The sequence below is a fragment of the Salminus brasiliensis genome, chromosome 22 (genome assembly GCF_030463535.1).
Source record: "Salminus brasiliensis chromosome 22, fSalBra1.hap2, whole genome shotgun sequence".
Lineage (NCBI taxonomy): Eukaryota > Metazoa > Chordata > Actinopteri > Characiformes > Bryconidae > Salminus > Salminus brasiliensis.
The window spans coordinates 24071950-24094471 of NC_132899.1; the positions used below are offsets into that span (position 1 = coordinate 24071950).

Genomic DNA, 22522 nt, shown 5'->3' on the forward strand with positions numbered 1-22522 from the left:
TTCATAAAAAAGAAGGTTTGGGGTAAGTGTTTAGGGCCCAAACAAGCCAAGCAGACAAGAACAAACTCTATCCTCTTGTCTAAAGTAAACATGTGCTCTTGAAAACATCACACAGACTACAGCTGATGACTACCATGCACTCAAGTCTTAAAGCATTTGCCTGAAAAGGAAAAAAAAAAAAACTCACTGCAGTTGCCTGTAAAAACAGTAATCAGCTAACACAGTAAAGACCCCAGTGTGTGAAAGAAAAAGTAAAGCTTGATAGCTTGTCATTGGAAGAGAAATGTTGCTTAAAAGTAAATGCTTGTGCAGTACAAGGTGAAACGACATGTGCAAGTCTCTAAATATATAACAAAAAGTAAAAACATCAATGAAATGACTGAATATTCCATATTTTAGGTTACTGTGTCATCAGAGAATCTTAAAAGCTTTTTGTATGTCTGTATTTATAAATAATTTTGAGCAGTTTCCCTAATGTGTGGCCATGAATGAGTGTCTTAACTAAGAGTTTTGTTGAAAATCAGTACCATAAGTGAGTGACAAACGACTGTGATGTAAATAATAATAAAATGCTGAAAGTCAGAGACATTAATTAGAGTGTTGTAAATGAGTTTCGAAAATTAGAACGTAGCAAATGAGTGCCGTAAAGGAGGGTTTTAGAAACCAGTGCTGTAAATGAGTGTTGAAAATAAGTGCTGTAAATGAGTGTTGTAAATCAGTGCTGTAAATGTGTCATAATGCTGTAAATGAGTGTCGTAAATTAGTGTTGAAAATCAGTGCTGTAAATGAATATCGTAAATAAGAGTGTTGAAAATCAGTGCTGTAAATGAGTATCGTAAATAAGACTGTTGAAAATCAGTGCTGTAAATTAGTGTTGTAAATCAGTGCTATAAATATGTGTCATAAATCACAGTGTTGAAAATCAGTGCTGTAAATTAGTGTTGTAAATCAGAGTGTTGTAAATCAGTGTTGTAAATGAGTATCGTAAATAAGAGTGTTGTAAATCAGTGCTGTAAATTAGTGTCATAAATCACAGTGTTGAAAATCAGTGCTGTAAATTAGTGTTGTAAATCAGAGTGTTGTAAATCAGTGTTGTAAATGAATATCGCAAATAAGAGTGTTGAAAATCAGTGCTGTAAATTAGTGTCATAAATCACAGTGTTGAAAATCAGTGCTGTAAATTAGTGTTGTAAATCAAGGTTGTAAATCAGTGTTGTAAATCAGTGTTGTAAATCAGTGTCGTAAATAAGAGTGTAGTAAATCAGTGCTGTAAATTAGTGTCATAAATCACAGTGTTGAAAATCAGTGCTGTAAATTAGTGTTGTAAATCAGAGTGTTGTAAATCAGTGTTGTAAATGAATATCGCAAATAAGAGTGTTGAAAATCAGTGCTGTAAATTAGTGTTGTAAATCAGAGTGTTGTAAATCAGTATCGTAAATAAGAGTGTTGAAAATCAGTGCTGTAAATTAGTCATAAATCACAGTGTTGAAAATCAGTGCTGTAAATTAGTGTTGTAAATCAGTGTTGTAAATGAGTATCGTAAATAAGAGTGTTGAAAATCAGTGCTGTGAATTAGTGTTGTAAATCAGTGTTGTAAATCAGTGTTGTAAATGAGTATCGTAAATAAGAGTGTTGAAAATCAGTGCTGTAAATTAGTCATAAATCACAGTGTTGAAAATCAGTGCTGTAAATTAGTGTTGTAAATGAGTATCGTAAATAAGAGTGTTGAAAATCAGTGCTGTAAATTAGTGTCATAAATCACAGTGTTGAAAATCAGTGCTGTAAATTAGTGTTGAAAATCAGTGCTGTAAATCAGTGTTGTAAATGAGTGTCATAAATAAGAGTGTTGAAAATCAGTGCTGTAAATTAGTGTCATAAATCACAGTGTTGAAAATCAGTGCTGTAAATTAGTGTTGAAAATCAGTGCTGTAAATTAGTGTTGTAAACCAGAGTGTTGAAAATCAGTGTTGTAAATGAGTGTCATAAATAAGAGTGTTGAAAATGAATGTAGTATGCGAGAGCCATAAATGAGTTTTGTAAATGATAATGTTGTATGCTGAGAATTGTTCAGTTGGTTTGGAGAGACAGATCTTCTGGAGCTTAGAAACGACCACTCCTTAAACAAAACTTAAATTTGTGATACCTGTACTGGGCTAGTCAATAATGGCTTATATCTCAGGCAAACCAATGTATTGAAACTGCACTGCAGGACACTTAACTCAACTCAAGAACCCCAATGAAAATGAATGAAAACCCCAGATACAGTACATCTTCACAGTAACTAACTCTAACTCTCTTCCTAAAGGTTCTACCTGACCGTCTGAGCCAGATGGTTAAATCACACAGCTCTACAGAACATCTCTGTTTTCAAAGCCTGTGACAGCTGATGATGATATTATAGACAGCATCACATATGTTCTCTTCATCCTTGCCTAATTACTAAATCTTTAACCGTTACTAGGGGTGTAGAAAAACACTGATGCATATATCTGGATGATGCACCTCAATTGATTTTCTTCGCAATAGTATAAGTTTTATTCTAATGGATTCTAATAATATTTTAGGTTATTTTCATGAACATCATTAATTTACTGCGTATTTATTTGGATAAACAAACAAGTTTTTTTTTTTAATGATTAAAAGTACATTATTTATTATTTTAAAGCATTTTCAGGCTTGCCAACTTAAGTGACCGAATTCTCATTACCGCAACACAGGAAAATTTAAAGTAACACAACCCCTTTTTTCCCCCCTCTAATAACCCTTTGTTTCCTACTGATTTAATCATAATCAGTACCTGCTTGGCGGAATCTGTGGATCAGGCTCTCTCTCTTGGCTCTCTGCAAGTTAAAATAGTCGTCCTCCTCATTGGGCGAGCGCAGGTAGAGGGGGATGTGCTGCAGGATGAGGACGTGGCGCGCCGAGCTCTGGGCTGCGCTCTGCAGCTGCTGCTCCAGCCAGGCCTCGTGAGCCTCCTCCAGCTGAGGGCAGCCAGACGCGTCGAAGAAGAGCTGGGAGTTCAGCACCAGTAACAGCACCCCACCTACCCAGAAACTGAAGTAGTCATCCCCCCAGCAACGGCAGTACTGCTCCACCGTGTCTGGAGTGGGCGCGTTGCCAAGGTCATGGTTGCCGCTGACAAAAATGAGGGGAATGGATGGATCCGTGTCCCGCAGAGCTTCCTTCAGGTCTCGCTCCTGTTCTTCTCTGAAAGGGGAACCTGAAGAAAACATAGGAGAAGGTTATTTTCCCCACCAGCTGAGCATTAAGAACATTGTCACATCTGAGTTAACTCTTACAAGTCAAGCGTTATTTCTTTTGCTTTGCTGTACTTAAGTAATCATGTAGTAAAAATGTAGTTGTTGGGCGACTGATAAATTGTATAAATAATATATACACACACACTTTCGATTTGTACTCTGTTCTAGTTGGTTGAAATCTGCATTTCTGGGGCCTTGTTTTAGCAATAGTGCAATAACCTAATCAGCGTGTCACTTGCCATTCCATTTAAGAGCCAGCAATACGCCAGAAATGTACCTGAACACACCTCATTTCGAGATCACCACGCCCATCTGCGTAGATCTATCCACAAGCACCGTTGCTATTTAAGCAACGCAGGCGGAAGGCATGAACATAGACTGTTGGCGGGGTGTAAGATAGCAATGAGCACCGTGACATGCCTTGCTCAGGGTGTAAGATAGGGTCACTGAGGTAGTCTACTGTGGATTTTGAGGTGTGTTCAGGACCATGATCCTGCTGTAGAAGACATTCTTTTTTCATCTTAAGCTTTCTATAGTTCTCTCAAACCAGTGAAATATTGCCCGTGCCACTGGCTGCCACACAAGTCTAAAACATGGTGAACTCCCCCTGTGCTTAACAGTTGGAGAATGCAGAATTGCCATTTGATCAACTACCATGTAATCACTGAATGATATATGTGACTGACGTGTGTCCCTGATCAAAATGGCTAACATTCCGAGGTCTAGCTGATCTGTTCAGCTGGCCAGGTTTATCATGTGGGCATAGCATTTCACATGTAGGAATTTACCCAGTCAATTTACCCAATCTTTCTTAGTGATCTGCTGTTCCTCTGCTACAGCTCAGCCATACTTGCACCCGTGTGGCTCTCATTCACTGAATCAATTCAGAATAAGACGATTTCACAGCTAAAAGCTCCTCCTCCCCCCAATCATTTGTAATCTGCATGAAAAATAAAATGAATAAATCAAAGTAATAATAAAAGTTACTTTAACAAATATTAGAATGTTTTCTTTTTGTGTTTTAAAAGTCATGCTATCACAGTAATGGTGGGGTAGAATGCAGGACAGGCTTGCGAGAAAAAAAAAGAGGTTGTAACATCAGTATGTTTTAATGCTTAAAAAAATAAATAAAAAATAAAGAATCTTAGATGCAGTCAAATTTGCAAAAATACAGTGTTTGTATTGAGTGAAGCCGCCCCCACTGGTTTGCTAAAAAGCATTTGTTATTTCAGGGACACTCTCGGCCTTGTCATTGAAGTTACCTATTCTTGTTATGAAAGAAATCAAAGTCTACAGACTGCAGACAAACAAAAGATAGCCGACAAAGAGGCCGTTGTCAGGCATTTCACAAATAACTCGTACACCTCTATATTTACCGCAGGTCATTCCAGCCATCACACGTTAAGAGAAACTACAAATGTGCCATGGATTCAAAGGAAAAAAAAAAAAAGGGGGAACTATTTTTACCCAGAAGGCAAAAGAGACAGAGTAAACAGAGTCCAGCCACATTCCTCTGGTGTAAAGGCAGACGACGGAGCGCTGAGTTTTGAGGCTCAGTAATAACAGCCTTTGTTAGGTTCTACTGTGACAAGTGAGGCGTCTTGCTAATTGCCTGAGGAAGATTTGAGGCTTGATGAGAAGAGAGGAGGAAATTAGGGGTGCTGTCGCTGGCTAGCAGAGCTACTGTGGAGTGAGAGCAGTCCTAACAGGCTAGAAATCACTGGCTAATAGGTCGTAAGACAACAGTTAGGCTATTAAAATACAATACAACACAAGTCTTCTAATCTGCGATTTGTGCAACGCCACCGGCGAAGCCAGTGTAGTTTGATGATCTTAAGTACATATTTTGATTAGATTCAATTATATGTACACTATTTCTGCATATTACAACAAGACTGGGAAAAACCTTGGTTTGGCGTTTACGTGACACACGCTGTTTTAATACAGGGAAGCGTCCGCAAAGTTCTTGCTAAGAAAAATACATGGCATTTACTATAACATTGCATATTTACGGTTTAGTTTAAAGCGCTTCACTTCATCAAGTGCCTTCCTTGGAAGAGGAAGAGTAATTAAAAACCGGGTAACTTTTTACCCCCTCAGACGTTCGAACATCCCGCTGTGTACAGAAACAGATGGTCTTAAAAGGAAATAACACTTAATATTTGGTTGCATATCTCTTGCTTTACTGCGGTATAAACACATTTCCAGCTGGGGGATGTCCTGAATCCTGGTTTTGGCCAGAAGATTTCTTCTTGGTGCATTACTAAAGGCCTTTGTGCACTACTTACTTACTTACTTATGTAAAACTAACTCTTACTCACGTGTGCATTACTAAAAGCATTTGTCTACTCTGTCTACTTGGGTAGACAACATTATCTTGGCCTTAGTAAAAAAAAAAAAAAAAAAAAAGTATTCCATGGACTAAAAAATTAGTTTCTTTAGATATGTCACTACAAAATAATGTACAACTTGGAGAACTATAGATAATCGTTTGTCATGAAGGAGACGGTGGAGGCCTGATAGCGCAATAATAGGATCAAATGCACTACTAACTAATACTTACTTGGTGTATTACTAAAGGCATGTGTGTCCTACTTACTTGTGCACTACTAACTACTACTTACTTGGTGTATTACTAAAGGCCTTTGTATACTACTAGTGCACTACTAACTACTACTTACTTGGTGCATAACTACTACTTACTTGGTGCATTACTAAAGGCCTTTGTATACTACTAGTGCACTACTAACTACTACTTACTTGGTGCATTACTAAAATCATTTGTGTACTACTTACTTGAGCACTACTAACTACTACTTACTTGGTGCATTATTAAATGCCTTTGTGTACTACTTACTTGTGCACTACTAACTACTACTTACACTGTGCATTACTTAAGGCCTTTGAATACTACTTATATCACTAAAGGCCTTTGCATACTACTTGTGCACTACTAACTAATACTTACTTGGTGTATTACTAAAGGCATTTGCATACTACCTACTTGTGCACTACTAACTAATACTACTTGGAGTATTATTAAAAGCCTTTGTATACTACCTACATTACTAAAGGCCTTTGTATACTACTTGTGCACTACTAACTACTACTTACTTTGTGTATTACTAAAGGCCTTTGCATACTACCTACTTGTGCACTACTAACTACTACTACTTGGAGTATTATTAAAAGCCTTTGTATACTACCTACATTACTAAAGGCCTTTGTATACTACTTGTGCACTACTAACTACTTACTTGGTCCATTATTAAAGGCCTTTGTGTACTACTTACTTGTGCACTACTAACTACTACTACTTGGTGCATTATTAAAGGCCTTTGTATACTACTTGTGCACTACTAACTACTTACTTGGTGCATTATTAAAGGCCTTTGTGTACTACTTACTTGTGCACTACTAACTACTACTTACACTGTGCATTTGTATACTTATTCCTGGCTTTGGTGAAGTATTCCATGGTCTAAAAAAGTAGCTTCTTTAGATATGTCACTATAAAATGATGTACAATTATGGAGAACTACAGATAATCGTTTGTCCCGAAGGTGACTGTGAAGTGCTGATGTTGCAACAGTGGGATGAAATACGTGCAGGCTATTACCAAGAGAGCCTTTTTGTCCGTTTGTTCACCCAGTTTCATAAAATATGCCAAAATTAATCAATAAATAAATTATAAAAAAGATCTACAGAGCTCCCCCCCTCTCCCCCTAACCCTTTTTTTTTCTTTTGAAATTCTAGTTGTCGCCATACTCAGAATATAAATATTGAGTTGTCTACGTGGTCGCTAGAGAATTACAACATGTAAAGCCTGTTTTAGAGGACGATTTGTGGTGAGCAAGGTTTTCGTTATGCCTTTGCTTCTCTGAGGTAGAGAACATCTCACGTCAACAGGTCCCAGCCAGTGACAAACCCCACAGAAACCCATTAAAAGCTCCCCCCAACAGAGCCGTCTGTCAGATAAACACACATAGGAGAGGCTTGGCCTCTTTCAGAAAAGCATTTCCCTCCGGTCATCCTCACAACTCCTCGGAGAACTTCACTTTTATCCGCTTTCAACACCAATTAAAGGGCTAACGTATGTGGGACAGGGATTACTGAGAGGAATACAGCCTCACCCTCGCCCCCACTGTAAAGCCCACAGGCATGCTAGAGTTTGTAGCGCTCGTTAGAGGAGCATCAGGTCCAGTGCTCTCTTAATCTGATCACATCTTCACACTAACTCTCCAAATGCACGAAAGAGACAGTCCTTGACATCAGTCTGGTTTGACATACTGCGGCCTGTGGTTCGTGAAAATGCGGTGCTTTAAAACGCAGGAAAGAGAGCTGCAGAAGCCCAATCCAATCTGGCCACCAATGAGGCCTGAAGGGGCTGAAGTGTGTGTTCACTGAAGGTGAGAATGATGGAAAACGCCGTAATCAAATCCTTCAGTACAGCTTTTATCCTAGCCCAAAACTCATTTTTAAATGCCATCAGGGAGTCGGAGCAATATGTTTCATCATGAAAGCCAATTGAGTGCTGGGCTGGGAAGCTGCTCCAAAGCCCAGCCCAAAAGTACTTGTAAGAGTGGGGGACCCACTATAGTAACCCAGATAGAGCCCCTATAGAAGGCTTTCTAACTGAACACAACGTCACAATTTAAAGGAATACTCCAGTATCATCGCTATCTATTGTGTCTGTACCCTATACAAGTGCCACTGTCAATAAGCTTTAAAATAAATAAATAAATAAATAAATAAATAAACAACCTGAAAACCATCTGACTTGAAACAGAAATCAATGGGCTGTTGCTAAATTCCATTAATACACATTATAGTTATAGTTGTAGAGGTTGACAAACACTCATCATGGACACACTGGGATTTCAATGATTTCTTTTTCTGGGGCAGAATCAGCATACCTCTTTAAAAGTGTTTTCTGAAATCAACAAAAGAGTCAAACTTATACATCCAGGGTCAAAAAATATACATACACGCTCTTACATTATCAATTTAGTAATGCTGAAGGCTCCGAAATGTCTTTAAACTTGCTAAGACCAAGGCCTCTTAACTGTTAGTGATCATGATTGACTACAGCTGGTAGCTGCTAATAACCAAAACACTCAGTAAAAATAAGATAAGATAAGATAAGATAGTCCAAGATTCCAAGATAAGAAAATACCAAGATAAGAAAATACCAAGATTCCAAGCTCACCAGCTATTGGTAGGTATAACCAAGGTCTGGAAACCGACCCAAACTACCACCCTTGGCTGAGAGAAAACTGGCTCAGATGGTTAGGACCACCCCAACAACCACCAAGGCACAGGCCTGCCATGAAATCTTCATAGACTGAGAGGCTGCCATTCAAGAAATAAGCCCCTCCTCAACATTCCAGCTTGACTACAATTTGTTAGCTGAACATATGGGCAAAGAAAAAACATCTTTGGAGGATATCTGGAGGAGTGAAGGAGACACATGCAACTCCAAGAACATCGTAGCAACTGTTAAACATGGTGGCGGTAGCATCATGCCCTGGGACTGTTTTGCTGTAACTGGTACATTGCACAAAGTGAATGGAATAATGAAGAAGGAGGAGGACTTCTTCAGAATTCTTCAGCAGGACCTCTAACCATCAGCTAGACAGTTGAAACTTGGACACAGCTGGAAGTTCCAACAGGGCAATGACCCCAAACACAAATCAAAGGTTGCTGCGGAATGGATAAAGAAGGCAAACAAGTCCTGAATGGTCATCTGTAATACAATATGTGAACTGGGCTCAAAAGTCAGGTCTTTGCCAGGAACAGCAATGACACATAATAATAACAACAACAACAACAACAATAATAATAATAGTAGTAATAATAATAATAAAATATTGCTTTAAAAATCATTTTGTCTTTTTGGCCCTCAGTGGAACACAAGAATTGTACTTTTGCACCCAAGACAAAACTCTAAGCTCTTAATTTACAAATACCTATGACTGCAGAATTAATAAAAGTGTCATAAACAAAATATGCACATTCCCATAAGCTTCTACAACATGACGGTTCTGAGTTGATTCGATTTCTGTTCTTTTCTAAACACAGGAAACCATCAAAATCACAGCTCATGGAAATCAATGGTCCAACGCAGATACAGCAGATTGAGTTAGAAACACTGGAATATTGCTTAAAAGAGCTGAAAGCCAGGCCTAAGTCCAAGTAAAAGCACACAGGGCCCCCCTCCCCCAGCTTCACAGCTGAGCAGAGTGTCCATAAAGCCGTTTTCTCTGAGCGCTTCACAGGGGAAATGTCAGAGGAGGCCTGTGTTGATGTCTGGGTGGTGAAGAGAAGTTGCGTGACGGACAGGCCATGTAATGCATCTGCCACAGGCCGCCTGCTCGCAGAGCCTGATGGTAATGGGTGTTGACGCCGGGCCGTTTAAAAGGTCCCTAGAACCCCCTCCCCTGAGAGGACCAGCTGTGCCTTTTACAGCCTCCACTCATAACCCGACCTACAAATTACACTCATCAGGCCACGCTCAGCCCAAGGGCTCATATCAAATCAAGGAAAATGACACCATAAAGCCTTTTCACCAGGGGAAGATGTTCACAGTGATGCGATTGTGCTCATCATTTGGTGAAATAAAGCCAGGTTAATATGGCCACAGGAAAGAATTAGGGTCCAACCAATATTAATACTTCGTGGTCGACACCAAAATTGACTTTGGTGATAACAAGGGTACAGTATACGTTTACTTGGACATACAGTCAGGTCCGTAAATATTTGGACAGTAAAACAGGATATGTAATTTTGCATCTGCAGGCTACTGCAATGGACCTAAAATGAGGCAGTCAAAATGTGACTGAAGTGTCGACTTTGCACCTACTTATACATGCAATTATCTAATCAGTCAATTACAAATAATATGCGAATAATCATGCAGACATGGGCCATCAGCTTCAGATCATGTATAGATCAACCACTGGAATGGAGAAAATCTCAGGGATCTCCGTGATCTTGAGTGTGGCATGATTGTTGGTGCCAGACAGGCTGGTTGGTCGGTTGGTTCTAGAACTTCTAGATATTCTGAGCTTTTCAACACAACACACAAGTAGTGGAAAGCTGTGAACACATAAAACAGAGGAATAAAACCAGTGAAAAAATCATGAACTATAAGAATCAAAAACAAGATTAATTAGAGAAAACAATAAATATATACAGATATAATGAGATAAAAGTAGCGTAAAAATACATATAATGTACAAAAAAAATAATAAGTACAACTGTTGTGAGCAGAGAAGGCATCTCCGAATGCACAACACGTCCAACCTTGAAGTAGATGGGCTACTAGCATAAGCAGGTTCCAATTCTGTCAGCCAAGAACTGAAAGCTGAGGCTGCAGTGGGAACAGGCTCACCAACACTAAACAGTGGAAGACTGCAAACATTCAGCCTGGTCTGATGAATCTCGATTCCTGCTGAGCCACATAGATGGAAGGTTCAGAACTCTTCTCAAATTCTGCAGGAATTGCCGTGACCCAAGCATGTCAGCATGGACCAGATTCTCAAAGGAATTTCCAGTAACTTGTGGAATCCATGCCATGACGGTGTAAAAGCCAAAAAGAGGACCTGTCCGATATTAGAACCTTCTCAAACTGCTCCAAAGTCCAGTTCTGGCACTCGTGTCCATTTTAGGGTCTTTTATTGCTGGATGACTATGCAGCCCCTTACACAGCATGAAGCGACACGGTTCCTCCCATGACCGTCACTAAACAATTCTGACTTGTGACACAGCAGTGCTTCTGTTGGTCTGGGTCGGATGGGTTAGCCTTTCTTACCCTTGTGTTATGTTCTGCCTTGGACCACTGCCAGTAGGTTCTCACCACTGCTGGCCAGGAGCACATCCCACAAGCCTCGGTGCACTGATTAAAGACATACATTTTTTTTGTATTATATTTACTTAGTATTCTGAAGATTTTGAATGTAATAACATGCATCGTTATTATTGATATTGATATTCTCACAGACACCAATGAAACCATCATTATCAGCCAAATTATACATCAGTCTGGCTCTAAAAAAATATTCTAAGCACAGTTTTACATGGCTAATATTTCTATTCTCCTATCATCACTACAAGTGTCTGCAAAAAAACAAACAAAAAAAAAAAACGGGTGCGCTGACGAGGAGGTTGCAGAGTTTGAATCCCGAGCCATGACACTTTGCCATCAGCGGTCAGAGTCCAAGAGAGCACAACTGGGCATGCTCTCTCTACTCATCGCTCTTAAGCCATCCGTTAGCTGGGGCGGTGAAGCTGAGGACCCAGAGTTCGAACTTCAGAAATATAAGACTTCAGAAGTTGTTCCTCCAATGAATTTATACACTGATTCAGTGCAAGCACCTATCTCCAGTCTCCAGAGGCTCTTTTGATAGCTCTCTGGGCGTAGTGCCCTTGAGTGAGCCAATTTGATGAGTTCAGGTATAGCGGCTGGAGGTTTTGGGGGCCATCGGGGCAGCTGGCGGAGCAACACACACTTTCATACACTCATCACCTGAGACACTACAAAGAACCGAACTTTAAAGGACTCCTCTAAAAGAACCCTTTCTACAGCTGGCCATTTCTATGCCAACAAAAGAACAGGCCTAATAGCATATGTGCAGTTTTTTTTCCTCGTTTTCTTTAAGTGATTAGTGTGTAAGAAATACAAGGGCACTGCTCAGGGACCCTGTGGAATGGATTAAATGCTTATATTTAAATGAACTAAATATAAGCAGCCTCTGAGACCACAGCTTGACAGCAAGACAGAATTTTAGCAAGACAGAATTTTAAATAGGGGGTCTTATGGCAAATTATTTGATGGGGATTAATAATTGTCTCACAGCAATGGTCCTACCATCAGAAAGTTGCCAATGGACAATAGACAGCAGTCCCAGAGAGAATATCCGGCCTCACTCTCTCTGGTTGGGTACTATGGCCTTTGCTTCCCCCAATCACTCAGCGTGATGCTAGCCAGTGCAGGTGTCTGCTAGCTGATGTAACAGAACTGGCAGGTTATCCCATCAACTCATAATAGAAATAGCAAACGAATAATCCATCTAGGACTAAGCTAAGCTAATGCTAAGTAATAAAGGGACAGAATAACAGAAGGAGACCAAATACCAGCAAGGGGTTTTACCAACTGCAGAAGTTCCCTAAGCCGTTATCACATGATTAGTGTGTAAGGAAAACAAGGGCACTACTCAAGGACCCTGTGGAAAGGGGACCCAGCTACTAGCTCGGTCTGAAATTGCACACTCACTGTTCCCTACATTCAAAAATCTCTTTCGCTCCGGTGAGGGTAGTAAACCATTTTAAACACTACTTATTGTTGCTGTTGAGCAAAAACCTTTTATCTCCATTTTTAAACTCTTTTTACACTGATGACATTTCTTTCCGTCTCCTGTAAAGTGGCTATTTTGAAAAACGCGTGATATAAACAATATAAAAATGTGCAGATTCCAAACTCAAACTTTTAGAAAACATTACATTAAGCAGTAGCGAGATACATGGAAGTACCTCAGATTCGGACTGGTCAGTGGTGGTTTAGCGGTTAGAGCTCCAGGCTATTGATGACAGGGTTCGATGCTCGGCAAGCTGCCACTGTTGGGCCCTTTAGCAAGGCCCTTCACTCTCTCTGCCCCCTAGGCGCTGGAGTTGGCTGCCCACCGTTCTGGGTGTGTGTGCTCACTGCACCTAGTTCACTAGTATATGTGTGTGTGTGTGTGTGTGTGTGTGTGTGTGTGTGTTCACTCCCACAGACGGGTAAGATGCAGAGGACACATTTCACTGTACGTAGTACTTTCCCTTTTTTACCATCAGCAGAACTAGATTGAACAACTAGTGGTAGAAGAACAAAACATATATACCTAGAGTTATTGATCAAAAGCCCTTGTTTGCTAAACAAACCAAATGTTTTCCCCCATTTTAGAGGGAGATATCATGGTTTGGACATTTTATCATAATAATGGTGCCATTGAGTGCTGCAGGGTAAGCCAGTCAGGTCTGGGTCCATACTGTAATTCTTACATCTGCTTTGTGGGATGGTTAGAGGGCCCTGTATATTCCACCCTGTGCTTTTGGACACCACTACAAAACGGTGCAACTCGCTCCCTGAACAGCTATTTAACATACTTTTACATGCTTGTCATGAAGAATACAGTAGATTTTGAGCAGTACACATTTCTACACACTATTTCTGAATAGTTAAGAGCAGTCAAGCTACGAGGCTAATGTTACTAACATATGACGAAAGCATAATTCGTTATAACGAATAATTCGTTTGCCTTAATCATTAATCTCTTGCTTCAAATCACATTTGGACTTGTTAGGTGGTCTCAGGTTGAACAGACCCTTGCTACTGTTTTTATTTTAGCTACACACCATAATTTTAGCCAGCAGCATAATTTTAGAGTCGGAAGCCACATAAGTAAGTCTATTAAAGGTTACCAAACAAGTTCATGTGGTCTGAAGCAAGTACGTGGTGATTGAGGCATGAATCTCAAAGCTAAGGAGAAAATTGTATATGTTCGATTTTCCGCTGAACCGACATTTGAAGGAAATCCAAATTGAACGTCGCTGAACCTCAATAAAAGTGGATTTTAGAGTAGTTTATCCCCATTCAGCCTAATCCCGAGTTCTGAAGCCATGATTAAATGTTGGCCAGCTTCCATTGACTCGCTGCACCCTGATCTTACCCGGCATTGCGTGGACCAAATCCCCACAAAGAGCAATGAAGCGGGGCCGCGGCTGCAGTTTATTGATGGCCTGGACAGCCTGCTTGGTGAGCTGGACCTCCTCTGACCATTCGTCTCCTCCATTATCACAATCCCCCACCCTCCAAGCCTTCATCAGGCCCAGCTGAGGGTCCGCTGCCTGGATGAAGTAGAACGGCCCCTTCCATTCTTTCTCCTTATCTGTGGAGCACAGGAGAAGACCATTGCTGCTAGTCGAGTTATGATACCAGAACACTGTCTTCCGTACTGGTACTAAAATGTAGCAGTGTGCAAAATACCCTACGACAACAGGGGGGGGGGGGTGCGGTTAGGGTCCCTTCGCGTCATTGTTGGCAGGCTGCCAACTCACTCGGCCAAATTGTTAGATGAACAATTTAGAGCGTCTTCGTGGTTCTGATGACTACTCTTAAGATGAACTAGAACAGACGACTTTTCTGGGTTTCTTTTCAGAGCAGATTCTCAGCAGCTTAAAGCATGTGAAGAATGACTACTGTGGCCAAGTTTGTTAAGATCTGAAGATACTAAAACAGACAAAAATGTGAAACCTCATACGGCACAATATTCGAGTCAGATGACAGGCAAAAACCCTACTTCTGCTTTATTTATTACAAACTACAGCTCTGATTCTGAGATTATTATTATTCAATATTTTCTTTTATGAATCTGGCCTACTGTATATGAATCAAACAGAATGCAGAATGCATCACTTTGTTGATGGTGCACTGTTAAAAGCATCCTTGGGGAACTTTTGGAGGTTCTTCAGTTTGAAACTATGGAGGGACCTCTTCAGGTGCTCTGAGGAACCTAAAGACCTATTCTTAAAGGTTGCTTAAAGCACCCTGAGGCTCCTCCGTGGTTCAAATTGAAGAGCCTTCAAAAGTTCCTCAAGGATTTTATACTTTGAACAGTGTGGGGTGGAGGGGTGCTGACGTTGTCCTCATGTCTGTGCTTTCTTCTGGCCTGTCAGAGTCACTGTCTGCACCTTATTATACCATACTGTGTCCAACTACCTGTGTTACTCTTTCGTTAATTTGAGCCCTCCCACCCGGTTTGATGCTGGTGGATTTGGTCGCCCTGCCCTCTAAACCATATTGACCACTGTGGAGCTACCTACATGTGCCATTCACTCGCCGGCTGAGCCAGCAAACCTCCCCAGCAGGCTCCACTCATCCTTCTGATGAGACAGATCCCTACATAAACTCTTACTTTAAGCCATTACTACGAACATCAATTCATTAAATATTCATAACACAGAAATCATAAACCTTATTTTGCTGCTCCCCTAAAAAGACTCACATCAATTACTGATATCAGAGGCAAAATCTGAGAACGTCTGTGTAGCATTAGGCTCGTTTCTAATTTGTTATTATTATTTTTTCATTACTGTATATCTTTCTATTAGCAGTTTCTTCATTTCTTCATGCTTTCTAACCTGCTGTGCTTTAAACCTGAAAAAGCTTGTTGAAAGCCAAGAGAAACAGAGAACAGCTATGGCATTACATGTTAGAGCAAAGCATTTTCAAAGATGTGTCACATCAGAGTAGTGGAATAGTGGAATAATCAGCACGAGTAGAAATCTTAAAAACTATATAGTCTCATCCAAATGTACTGGAACAGCAAGGCCAATGATTCTGCTCTTGCTATACACTGAAGATGTTTAGGATTAGAAATCCATCATTTCTTGATGCTTCCATATAGATGTGTTAAACAACTTGAAACATGACAGTTTTTGTTTATTTTTTTGTGAAACTACTGGAACTGACACATGTTCATGTCTTTCTAATACACCCACCAAACCTGGTAGCGAACGGAAAACCAAGCCATTTTGAAGCTAAGAAAACAGAAGGGCATTGGAGAACATTGCCAATACAACGGTTTGGAACATCCAGAAAAAGAAAGAAACCAACAACCAGACACTGAACCTGGTCAAGAAAAACTACAGCAGACCACAACAGAAAGAAACTTTGACATCACCAACAACCCCAACCTTCACTGGACACCATCCACAATCTACAACAGAGAAATAGAGGCCATTACACAAACTGCACACTTCTCATTGGCAGTAAGAATCAGAAGACCAGACTGAATCTGCAAAGAAATACAGAAATGAGCCTCAAAAGTTATGAACAAAGTTCTACAGACGGATAAGATTAAGATTAACCTCTAAAACTGACAAAATCTGGAGGAACAAGGGACGTGCTGATGGTCCAAAACAGTTAAGTAAAATCAGTAAATCAGTTAAGCATGGCGGAGGTTGTGCCTTTTCTTGCAGGCTTGCATGGCTACTTCTGGAACAGGATCACTACTCTTTAATAATGATGGAATTCATGATGGTAGTAGCAGTATGAACTCAGAAGTCTATAGCAACATTTGTTTGCCAATTTACAAAGAAACACATCCATCTAATTGGGAGGAACGTTTTAATACTGCAAGATAACAGCCTCAAACTAGCCCTGCCACCAAAACCATGGAAATCATCATGGAGGTTGTAGAACGGCTTAGTCGATCATCAGACCTGAATTCAGTTGAGTGTGCATTTCACCTCCTGTAGACGAGCCTGAAGGGAGAAAGCCCCTAAATCAAACAACAATTGAAAGACGCCGGAGCATAAGCCTAGAAAAGCATCACAAAAGAAGAATGCTGTTTAGTGGTGTCAGCTGTATGGACAGTCATGTGAAAAACAAAGAACACCTTGTTGAATTGTATGGTTATACGTGTCACATTATATGGCATAATAAAAAGCATCTGGTCCTGAGCAGGTCTTAAAATGAGGTAAACAGAAAACAAAAACTACACCAGAATGCAGAAGCAGTGTGTGGAAAATGAAGCACACTCTTACTGCTTCCATAGACATTTCGATTGGAAAGTAGAAGCTGTTGTTTTTCATCCTTGGCATTGTGTCAACACACACCTGTATGCTCCAGACCAGCAAACTGCCAACTAGGGCTGGGCGATATGGTACAAATAATAGTATATCACGATACTTTGACATTTTTCACAATACATGTAATCATAGACTAAATACATCAGTAGCGACAGATTCTTATAAACTGCTATTCAGTGATTTTTATTCAACATCTGCTGCATGTCATCAAACCAGTCTAATTACACTGTTCGTAATGAAACCTGCTGCTGATCAGTGTTTCTTGAGCACTGACAATATCCTTGATATGCTTAGAAAAACTAGTGCATCACGATACGATAAAATATGGTCATATTGCCCAGCTCTACTGCCAATTAGCCACCACTCAGTAAAGTAAAGACGCATTCAAGTTGGGATGCAGCAACAGTTTCATCAAATTTTACAGCTTTAACATACGTCATTCCGTGAACAAATGAACATGTGCACGTTATTAAAATCATAGTTTAATACCTTTATATCAAGAAGACGTGATTTAACACCCTTCCTGTAGCTGCTGCCCGCATCAGATTCACAACCCTGATGCTGGCCTACAAAGCCAAGAATGGACCAGCCCCGTCGTACTTAATGGCTACAGTCAAAAGCTGATCTGGCAAGTCCGAAGTGGTGGAACAAACCTCCCCCTGAACGGCAGAGTCGCTCGCTGTCTTCAAACTCAGACCGAAGACCCACCTCTTCCAAGAGTACATGGGCAAAGTGTAGTGCAGAGTGTTGTGGTCTCCATACTGACTTTTCTGAGTAAACAGTGAAGCACTTTTTGTAAGTCGCTCTGCATAAGAGCGTCTGCTAAATGCCCTAAATGTACATGCGTCATACGTCACCTTTTTCCCAACATTTTGGTTTGACTGCAAATATGTCAGTGTGAACGCAAATGTTTGACGCTTGATGTGACAAGGTTAACCACTGGTCTGCATGACCTTCACCAAAATGATTTAGGCTTGTTGGATTAAGTGAATGTAATCATGATCCATACACAGAATCTCGTCTGGAAGCCCAGGAAGCTGAAAACAAACAAACAAACAAACAAACACAAATGGCGCTTGTTTACTGCTATTCAGCTCATTATAAGTTTATTAGCACGCTTTAGCCCTGGGAATTCCAAAGTCCAATATTGCTATATTGCATCCTACATCTCCAGTTTGCGCTGCTGCTTTGGGCTGTGCTGGAAGTCAACAAAGGACCTCAATAATTAATCCAGCATTTATGGATGTTGATGCTAGCATGACAAATAGTTTTACATAATCTAAAATTACGCAAGACACTTACAATCAGATCGTTCTGAAATATTCATTAAAAAGCTCCATCTTCGCCGGGGCTTCGCTCACTCTGCGACCTGTCAGAAGTGGGGCAGGGAAAGCTCGTGAAGGACGCAGCTGCGGTGCCAAGGAAAAGCATTCCCCTGGTTGGGAGATGCAAATGAAAGATGCATCATCTCTTATGCTGGAGGAAACACTAACACGGGTAGAGCTGCAGCTTCCGCCTCGCGGGGCTTGTGGTGCACACCCTCCTCCTCGACCTTACAACTCGAGCACCGTGTTTCTACACACACACACACACACACACACACACTCCAAGCATCCTTATCGTGCTCCCGAGTGAATTTATAGTAATAGTCCATTCTAAGTTGGGCGAGAGAAGAAAAAAAAAAATAATAAAGAGGACCTTCCCACCGGGAACGCAAGAACAAGTTCCTGACTTTGCTCTTTGCTATCATCGTTTAGTAAGTAGAAAGAGAAGCATTCTTTGAAGGACATGCAGACAGATAAAAGGACGTGAATAACGCCCCACATCAGAACGAGCTATTAACAGCTGCACCGTTCTAGCCCTGACAGCGCAGGCTATTTGGAAAGATGCCATTAAAATAGCTCGCTTCTGAAGGCATATCTATACAAATTTTTGCCTGCTTTTTCACAAAACCTGGAAGCACTAACTACACAGCCCAGTGTCACACTTACATTAGTCTAATCGTATTTCCCTTCAGTCGCGTATTTTGCAACACACACCAGTAGGCTCCAGGATAACCTGGAATTTCTCCATGTCTCCGTATATATATATATATATATATATATATATATATATGTATATATGTATATATATGTATATATATATATATATATATATATATATATATATATATATATATATATATATATACACACACACACACACACACACACGATTCCATTCCCTTCCGTTCAATAGAAACGAGACCAAAATCGTCTGCCACGTTGTCCAATTTGCAACCAGAATCGGCACAGTAGCTAGCAGAGGCGGAGCCAGACTGGCCTACTCATCTTGTTAGCCCCACCAAGATGATGATGATGATTCTCCAAGATCAAGCATCTCAAAACATCGTCATTAAGTTTATGGTACAGTCAAAATGACCACAAGCAAAGCAGAATTTCTCAATGGTAACCCAGTTTGCCCAGTAACTGTAATGTTTTGACAGTAAAAGTACAGTTCCCATTAAAAGTACAGTACCGTTGGTTTGCCGCTGGGACAAACTGAAGCTACTATGGTCCAGTTGAACTCCGGACCTGCTGCTGCTGCTGCTGCTGCTGCTGCTGCTGCGGCTGCGAGAGTCAGCACACACCGGTGAATGTCTAAAACGAAGGCAGAGTACAAAGTCCAGCAAGTCTAACCACAGTATTGTTAGCTGGATGGCTAACATCTAATAGAGGGTTATGGCAAAACATTCTGCAGCACGGCTGCGTATATTTAGGGAAAACAGCCGAACTGAACTGATTATCTGCTCAAAGTAAAGGCAGCTGGACTTGACAGCAATCCATCAAAATGACTAAGGGACCAATAGTCCAGGACACTGATGTGTAGCCAGGAATGTCCAGCTAACTCAGGGTCAGATCACACCCGTTTAGATGATAAAGCCCCATATCTAAGACTACAAAGTGGTTTCCAACGTTTTCGGCTGTTTTTAGGCACGGTGGACTGATTCGTCCATACTTGCTTGCTTTCCCTCTTAATTGAGCATGTCGCTAAATTCGCAACTATAGTGGGCTTTTTTTTTCCCCTTTTTTCCTGTTTTCAGAGTGTGGTTTACTTTTCTTAACTCCCTATACATTTCGGTGCCTGAATTCCAGACATACAGGTTGTAACAATAAATATGTGCCGATATTAGCAAGGGATAACTAATTGTTATGTAATTGTTATTAAAAACAGCCAGAAGGGGCGCTAGACCATTGGTGGCTTCAGTTCTGAGAGACACTGCAGGTTGTCTGTGCTTTTCTAGAGTCACTGTTTAAACTCAGCAGCAAAGCAAACACACGTCTCCCTTCGGTGCTCCTGCAGATACTCCGTCCCCCCAAATTCGTGCCCGTTTGTGGGTCAGCAAACTGTTGCTGCAATTGCTGCTGCAGTTGTGATTATCTACCACAAACATTCAAAATTGGAACAAATCAATACTGAGCTCTTTCTGAGATAAGTCAACGTTGCCCACCTGGCGTTCAACATTTGGAGGGCTCTCCAACGTCCAAATGCCTCACCGCTGTTTCCACATGTCCCTACCCCAGTGTTTCTCGGCCCCAGACACTTTTTTTCCCCATTTACAGAGCCTGGACTCACACGACAGACACCCGACTAGGGCTAGCTAAATATTCTTATTGACATTAGGGGTGTAATAATTCATGTATTCTGTCACAGTATTGATGTTACAGTTGGGTGCATGCAGCCATGTGTGAATACTGACCAGCGTAATGAATTTATTTAGCTCAGTAGTTAGTTTGTCAGCTTTATATAATGGCTTCACCAAAAGACTAAAGATTAACACCAACACTGATTGCATTATTATTCATTTTACTGTAAGTGTAATCATGGTTTGTCTATAATGGCAGGTAGGTATAGTTGCAATTCCTACATTTGCCATGCATTTATACGTATTCTGCATTGACGTACTGGACAACAGCCCACAATGCTCATATTGCCCATCCGCTATCATATCTTTATTACATATCTTTATCTTTATCTTTATTACATATCTTTATTATGAATTATTTGGGCATCTTCAGACATGCGCTCAGGATGGTTCACTCATTAACCCATATGCTATTCACTCCATGGTGATTACTACATAGTAAACTCGCTGGAGAGCGATGATGAAAGGCTGGAGAACAGATTTACAGGTGAGAATTAAAACAGCACTACAATAGTTGACACACTGTCTCTCTATTCGGGAGCAGCACTAGAAAACTGAACAACTGTATCATAAAGAGACCAATTACACAGAGCTTGTAAACAACAACAATCAGTCTGAGTAACAAGCATCTGATTGAATGTCAGCCAAATGATGCCATTACCTTATTTTTATTCCTACCAACTGCTTCGATCCTTATTAAACGGTTGTTCAGCTGGTTCCAACCCATTTACAAACCTCCTTACAAGCCTATAAACTAACAACTAATGTAAGTAAACAATCACCGACAAGCATTACTCAAATGACAGCTTCATGCAGTGGACTGCAAAGGTTTGGGCACCTCCGTATAACATTTCTAGTACTGTGTAAATAGATATACTATCTGGACAAAACTATTGGGACACGTCTTAATCCTTGTATTGAGTTGTTCGATTCAGTCCCATTGCTACAGGTGTATATAATTAAGCACCTGGTCATGCAGTCTGCCTTTACACACATTAGTGGAAGAACAGGTGGTTCTGAAGAGCTTTCTGAACTCCAGCAAGGTACTGAAATTGGATGCCCCCATCTACACAAATCAGTTGGTGAAATCTCATCTCTCCTAGATATTCCACCATCAGCCGTGAGTGGTTTTATTGAAATGTAGAAGTACCTAGGGACCAAAGCACATAAAAGTAACAGAGCAGTGCATAAGTCTCTAACGCTCCAAAGTTCCAAACCTGCAAAGGGGAGTACCAACTCCATTATAAGGCCTATGGATTCAGAATGGGATGTCTTAAAAGCGCCTGGGTGTGGGTAACGTATAGGTGTCCTAATACTTTTGACCATTTTTTGACAGAATTAGAATACAAAAAAATGAAAGGAACACCATGCAAAAGATTTCAGACCATAATTATCCTCTCAGGTCCATGTCTTGTTAACAGTTAAGGTTATGGAAGCTCAAGCCTTGTCCCAGCAGCCTAGCACAATGTGATGCCTACAAAGCAGCAGAAGGCTACTCATTTCATAATGTACAAAAATGACAGAAACAAAGGATTGCTAAAAATTAAATTCTATAGGAAGACTGAAGAGATTCTGCAGTGGTGTGCACTGTTCTACTGTGCAGTGACACCTTCACACCAGAATCACAGCTTCAGCAGTCAGAGGTTTTCACAGGAACATCTAAACAAGCCCTGATGCATTTGGGAAACAGGCCTGATGAAGTTTGAACAGAACTCTCTGCCTGTAACTAGCATGTCTGGAGACAAAAGAGTGCAGAATTGTATAAAAACACCACCACTCAACCTGTTTAAGCATATGTGGGCATTCGGGCTTGAATAGATTCAACATAAACCAGCAAATTCTGAAAGCAAACTGTTTTACTGTCAGTAAATAAAGCTATAAACAAAGTATGGCTTTTACAGGAGGACAAGAATTCTAGACACAACTCAAAAAATCCACCTTGAAA

The 22522-nt window shown here is 40.6% G+C and overlaps 1 protein-coding gene across 1 annotated transcript in view; it reads right to left on the reverse strand.

The window, feature by feature from the left end:
• The window catches only part of cpped1 (calcineurin-like phosphoesterase domain containing 1), a 60078-nt gene that overhangs the window by 33711 nt on the left and 3845 nt on the right, over positions 1 to 22522 (reverse strand). Inside the window, exons 2-3 of the mRNA XM_072667787.1 lie at positions 13970 to 14188; positions 2798 to 3220 (exon numbers count right to left, since the gene is read on the reverse strand). Coding sequence (XP_072523888.1) covers positions 2798 to 3220; positions 13970 to 14188 — 642 coding nt within the window. The remainder of the gene's footprint in view (positions 1 to 2797; positions 3221 to 13969; positions 14189 to 22522) is intronic.